This window comes from Brienomyrus brachyistius, chromosome 9, assembly GCF_023856365.1.
Source record: "Brienomyrus brachyistius isolate T26 chromosome 9, BBRACH_0.4, whole genome shotgun sequence".
In the NCBI taxonomy this organism is placed as follows: Eukaryota; Metazoa; Chordata; class Actinopteri; order Osteoglossiformes; family Mormyridae; genus Brienomyrus; species Brienomyrus brachyistius.
The window spans coordinates 15,405,310-15,411,470 of NC_064541.1; the positions used below are offsets into that span (position 1 = coordinate 15,405,310).

Sequence of the window (6,161 nt, forward strand, 5' to 3'; positions counted from 1 at the left end):
AACCAAAACATGCCCGTCTGCGTTCCTGTGTGAACAGGGCTACCTTCACCTTCAGCAAGCTGTATGTGGTTTTAACGTAAGGGGCAAGATAGGAGACTTGTCCACGTAGCCCCACCTCTCAGTTTTTGCAGCCCTAACCTCTTTCCTAGACCCCAACCGCCCAGACCGAGCCCAAGTAGTACGTTTTGGCCGCCACCACCAACCCCCCCTCCCTTTTAGAAGCCACTACCAGTGTCCTACTTACCCCCTCCGCTTAACTGGAGATACGGGGGCCCTCCATGAACTTGTATGTACCACAGGTGTGTAGGTGACAGACACCACCAGCCCAACTATGGTGCACATAGGGGGGCTGTGAGGGGGGGGGGGGGCAATTAATCAGCGCTGTATCACTTCACCTTCAGTTGCTGCTTCTTTTATGTCCATGTGCGTCCTCTTTGCAGACTATTTCACGTGTGCTTTGTTGAGTAAAACATGCAAAAGCTTGATTCCGCCACCATCACGAAACCTCCATTTTGTAATTAGCTTGATGTTTTCCCAGAAAGCTCAGCAATCTTGTGACTAGGGGCTGAGTCGACTTTACCTGGGGCTTGACTGTTTTTTTTTTTTCTGAAAAAGATTGGCATCGGGGCTAAAATACTCAGGGCTGTAGCCCCGAATGGTGGGACCTACCAACGCCCGTGCCAGTGACGGTGTGGGTGGACAGACAGGTGAATGTCGACCTACTGAGTCTCAGGTATCAAGATCCACAAAGATAACCTTACATTAGCCAGGTGGTATGCTTCACCAAACAGACAAATGCAAGAAACTTTTCCACAACATTTCCGTAAGAATGCAATTAAAATGTAACATAAGAATGCCTGACAATCCCCAATCTACATTATCTATGAAATTACCGTTAGGTAGCGGTTTCTGTCAATATGCTGTAAAGTCCCTTTCTGAAGAGCAGTGACTAAACATTGCACTTCGGCAACAATGTTGTGCCTTCATCATCTCCCAACTGCTCACCCAGTACGTGGTGACAGTGAGCCTGTACACCTTCAGAGGTGGAAGGGGACTTAAACATCTTGGATGGGATGCTAGATAATTACGGGGCACATACTGTAGACACACATCCAAAGACAATTTAGAGGTGTCAGGTCACTGAACTGCAAGATTTTGGGCTGCCGGAGGAATCCCACTCAGTGCAGGTATGGAGAACAAGCAAACGCTGTTATGCCAGGCAGGACCAGAATTCTAACCCCAAGCCTGCAGGACCGAAACAACACATCCCACTGAGTATTTGAACATGTGCCATGAAATTGTAGAGACGGTATTGATGCTTGTGTGAGTTCAGAAGAGAGTAACTGAGTGTGCATGACTGTGGTTGAATGGTGCTCGGTTGAAAGCTCTTTTTGAATGAGTTGTGTTCCTTTAGATGTGGACAATCTGCTTTATTACAGTAACACCCTGATGTTTGTCACCTTACTGGAACATCCCCATTCACAAAGTAAAACACACACACACACACCAACAGAGGCTGGAGGAGTCACATCCTTTTACTTTGTGAGCATCATCCCTTTTGTCTATCTTTGCATTTCACTGTTTGAGTTGCACATTTTTCCCTCAGTCCTTGTAAGGGCACATGTCCTGTTTCCACATGATAAGAATAATATCATCCCAAACAGATAAAGCTGCGTGCATCCGGTGATGCGTTCATTCTTTGGAAACTGCCCAGGCACAAGACTTGGTGTCGAAGGGTTGCAGTCTCCACCATTATGGTCACCCCACCCCTTATGGCCGTCCAAAGTTATACTGGGTGCAAAAGTGTATCTGATATGTATCGAGCATCACCACTGTGCCTTCAACTAATCCATCTGTGTCATGTTAGAAGAAAAAAACATAAAAGGTGAATATTCTGAGGTTAAAATGTGCAAAATTCAACACTGTAAAATCATACACCATAAACATGGACACTATCTTCAGTAAACGTTAACTTAGCTATGTTCACAGGTGAGTTAGCATCAGCCCTGAATAGATGAAAATTGGGAAAACTGAATACGAAACTGGATGTGGAATTAGTATTTAAAAGCAAATGAACAGATGAATTAAATCTAAGTACATCTAGTCTGTGATGCATTTTCCCAAAGCATCGCTTGGGTAAACTTTTACATTTGTTATTTGAGTGTTTCTGTGCAACACCGTCTACTAAGTTTACATTTCTACTCCGAAAACATGAAAATGCATCATGAATGAAGTACATACTCCAGGCTTATTAAAGTAAAACCATGTATTTCCAGATCTCTTGCAAGTATGAATTATGATGCATACTGCAAAACCATATTACAAATATAAACATATGTTAGACCACTGAATACTTATAAAAATATTATAAACACTTCAAAAGAACATGCAAGTAAAACGTAAAAGTTAATATTATTTAAATATTGTTTTTAGATAATACCAGCATGTAACAATACAACTAGAGTCTGTATAGCCCTCTGAATCAAAGTGTATTTTATTGATGGAGCCAGCAGAGATCACATATTTTGGGCTAGTTATTAAAATTTCTCTGACAAAGTCTCCACCAAAGTTTAAATAAATTAAAATAAATTAACACAAATAAAAATAGGGATAAACACCCTCTGCCGTTTCTATTTTTGTTCATGGTGGCAACCTTTAAAAAAAAAAAAAAGAAAAAAACCGGGCAGCTATAACACAGCAGATATTGATAAAGAGCTCAGCGGGTCTGGAGATGTCGCAGGTCATTAGTGCTTTGCTGCTTGTTAGTGGCATAGCGGCTGCGCCTGAGGTCATGCCATTACCCCCCAAATAGATGTCCTACATTGATGGATATAAACAAGCCTGAAAAAGAGAAAGACAAACCGTCAGCAAGGAAAGGACACTTTGCACGGACTTCACGTGTTCGAAACAAGCAAATGATGGATTTAACCTGCCATGAAAGTGGTGTATGAGGTGCCCGTGTGTATCACTCATTTTTTTTTATTAAGTGTTGCATGCTGGGATTGTCAAGGAACAGGCAGCCCATTGACTGCTTTACCCGTAGCCTCTGTGTGCAGTTTGGAACCATCTGAACTGGTCACTTGGCAAGAGACAAAGGTCTTTCTCCCCTCGACCTTATCGAGGACAGAGTTAATCAGCACCACGCTGCCTAGGGGGATGGGACTGGGCGGCATAAGAGGGAAAATTCAGAAGGCACAGATTACAATTCACAACGCGCACTACAAAGTCACGTTAGTACTTAAGTAACAGACTCCTGTAGCTCAAAAAGTAGAGCGGTATTGTGCTAATAACACAAAGGTCATGGCTTCAAATCCCAGAGAACACACATCAATTGTAACCCTTCCTTTTACTGTAAGTTGCTTTTAAGAGTCAGATAAATGAATAAAAGTAACATACAATTAATACAATTCCTACAGTGCCGTTTCCATAACTCGCAAGTCACTAATCTTGAAATTATATTTTAAATGAAGGAACCGGATTGAAAGATGCTGAATTTGATTATGATGCCTTCTTCCCTGATGAATAACACTGGTGGCTGATTTGTCAACACACCTGCAGTAGTTGATACTGAGGTTGGCTGTCATGACTATTCCAGAGAGGTATCCAGCGAGGGTACCCAACGAAGTATCGATGATGGTGGCTATAGCACCACCGTGGACATTCCTGTGGGTGCATTACCATGTTAAGGAGACCGTCCATTAACACACAAAGTCGTACGGCACCAAGCAGACATACAGTACAGTGCAAAAGTCTTAGGCAGTCATAGAAAATATTTAAATGATCTTCACATCGATGTAAAATTTTGTTGTCATGTCTATCAAACTGTGTTAGCTTAATTATTTCAAAACCTCTCCTAAAATCACCCCAGTATTTGCAGCAAACGTCCAATGCACTCATGTATATTTTGACCCAACTACTAGTGCCCCTCATATGGCTAATCAATACCTCACTGATTTTTTAAACTATTTAAATGAACTAACTGGGTGAGTTTGTGATAAAATGTAAGAGGAGAGGAAGTTTGGGAAGTAAAGCGGTGTTCATCTAGCCAGCCAACAAGATATCAATAATGTTTTGGAGAACAGAAGAAATTCTTGTTAATTTTTAGTTTCTCTTAATATGCACAGATTGTGTTATTTGTTCTTGGCAAATATATACTTACTACCCAGATAGAGAACTTTAAACATTTCCTTTGACTGCCTAAGACTTTTGCAAAGTACTGCACAATTAACTGATTGAGACATTTAAAAGTTTCTTAAGAAATGTAAATTAAACATTAACAAAATTTTTAAATAGTTCATTTGGATTTTATCCTTATGACTTGTCATTTCAGTTCATGAAAATGATCTGTGTGCAGATGATGTCAGCGGACGGCCCCTAACCCAGGAGGGCCTTCCAGAAGATGGCCTGCTTGGAAGATGCAGACACAGCGCTTTTCCGACTTGTTCATGAAGACGACATACTCAAAGGCTGCACCCTGCTCTTCTGTGTTCCGGGTGAAGAGGCGGGCCTTCTCCTTCAGCATCTTACTGAGACACTTCCCGCCTGATTTACAACCCAGAGACACAGTATGTCTAACAATGACATATAATGACAAATGAGTAATAGACATATAAGAACACATTTAATAATAACTTTAAGTCATGTTGCACACCTGCTGCGTATTTGAGTGTGCGATTATAGCTGGGAAGTCTCCCCCACCCTCCTGCCTTCTTCTCGCCACCCTCCATCTCGTTCTCGCAAAGGCTGCTGTAATACTCATACAGCCTCTGCATCTCCGTGCTCCAGGAAGGGTTGGGCAGGCTGTAGTCACGGGGTGGAGAGGAGAGCAATGACCATTCCGACACCTAGCGGAGATAAAGAATATTACGTGAATAGGCCAAACTTTCGGGAAAAGCCACATGGAAGAAATTGTTCGTGCTTACTCTGCATACTTCTCTTTCGGTTTAACAATGACTGGGTCGACGCGAATGAAAACCTTCTTACCGACACAGCGCGAGAGCTGAGCCAAGGAAGCAGGGCTGTCCTGGGAATCAGCCGCAGGATGGCGCTGCCGAGGGGACGAGCGGAAACGGACTGTAGCACGGTTTGACAAAATATTCTAGTCACCCGCAAACCGTGTCGTAACATGACGACCAGAAAAAACACCCCCTTTGACTGAAGAGCACTACCTATATTAACTGAAACTAACCTCTTTTAACTTAATGTAAAAAAGCTACACAGATACCGAACAAATTTAAGTTTTCTGGTGTGAAACACGTCCTACGCAAAGACTAAGATATCCTTATTTTAAGGGTTTCATTACAAATACGAAAACGGACTATAATTACGGTTCTCATCTGGATGACAACTCTTCTACGTGCTATCCGGTATCGCTAACGTTTAATATTACATAGCTAAACCCAAAGAAATGAGTAATAACTGGTTTGCTAGATACGAATAGAATACGCTTTAATTTGAAAATGTCGCTTCTCTCATATGCATTATACAGAATAACGAAACGTGCGGCAATCCGTGCCCGCCTTACGCTTCCTTTACGCCGGTAAATGACTTTCAGTTGCAGCTCAGCACGTAACCTTAATGACCACTTCCTGTGGAATCAAAACGCTGGCAACTTTGGTCATGTGGTACTGGTCCTTTACTTTGATTGGTGGGTTTTTTTTTTACACGGGAAAAGACGTTACAAACTTCCCCGGGATAGGCTGCTTTGGTGGAGCGCGCTGTGGTTCCATGTCCACGTGGTTGTGCTTTTGAATCCCACCTCGTTTTTCGATCGCTTTGCTCTCAGCTGATTCGCTATATGGTTTGCATGGCAACGCACTTGTTGCACTGTTGCTATAGTTAGGGTTAGAAACAAGCAACAGGTTGGTCGTGTTGCTCTAGTTTTTTTTCTCTTTCTCTTGTCTGAAATAGTTTTAAAATATTGCTATCCATATCGCCACATTGTAAAGCAGCTGCGATGAGTCTGTTTCGTAATGAATACCAGACTAGAAACTCACCGGTTCAGAGAGAGAAGGAGCGAATGAAGGTGCAAACTTTAACACGGGTGACTTACACTTACACTAGATACCTAGCTTTATCGATTAAGATTAACTGTATGGATTCCAGAGGAAATTCGTGTGCATATAGCAGCAAGAACATAGTCTACCGAACATACATTACTG

The 6,161-nt window shown here is 42.2% G+C and overlaps 1 protein-coding gene across 2 annotated transcripts; it reads right to left on the minus strand.

Moving 5' to 3' along the window:
* Positions 1-1,515: 1,515 nt before the first annotated feature.
* On the minus strand, positions 1,516-5,606 carry them4 (thioesterase superfamily member 4). 2 transcript variants are annotated; one of them, XM_049026396.1, is made up of 7 exons: positions 5,525-5,606; positions 4,984-5,047; positions 4,652-4,844; positions 4,380-4,542; positions 3,553-3,663; positions 3,038-3,162; positions 1,516-2,841 (listed from the first exon to the last, which is right to left on the minus strand). In XM_049026396.1, exons 3-7 carry the CDS (start codon positions 4,770-4,772, stop codon positions 2,798-2,800), a joined length of 564 nt encoding a protein of 187 aa, XP_048882353.1. In that variant the 5' UTR covers positions 4,773-4,844; positions 4,984-5,047; positions 5,525-5,606; the 3' UTR covers positions 1,516-2,797. The 2 variants fall into 2 exon arrangements, with proteins under 2 accessions (XP_048882353.1, XP_048882351.1); XM_049026394.1 differs by having other exon boundaries at positions 4,984-5,599.
* Between the last annotated feature and the right edge of the window lie 555 nt (positions 5,607-6,161).

What these genes read in the sequence shown, in the direction of transcription:
- them4 (XM_049026394.1), bottom strand. Translation starts at nt 5,127, where the DNA reads ATGTTACGACACGGTTTGCGGGTGACTAGAATATTTTGTCAAACCGTG. An exon ending in CACACTCAAATACGCAGCAG is followed by an intron (nt 4,543 to 4,651) that starts GTGTGCAACATG and finishes GTTGTAAATCAG; the next exon opens with GCGGGAAGTGTCTCAGTAAG. An exon ending in CTTCTGGAAGGCCCTCCTGG is followed by an intron (nt 3,664 to 4,379) that starts GTTAGGGGCCGT and finishes ATGCACCCACAG; the next exon opens with GAATGTCCACGGTGGTGCTA.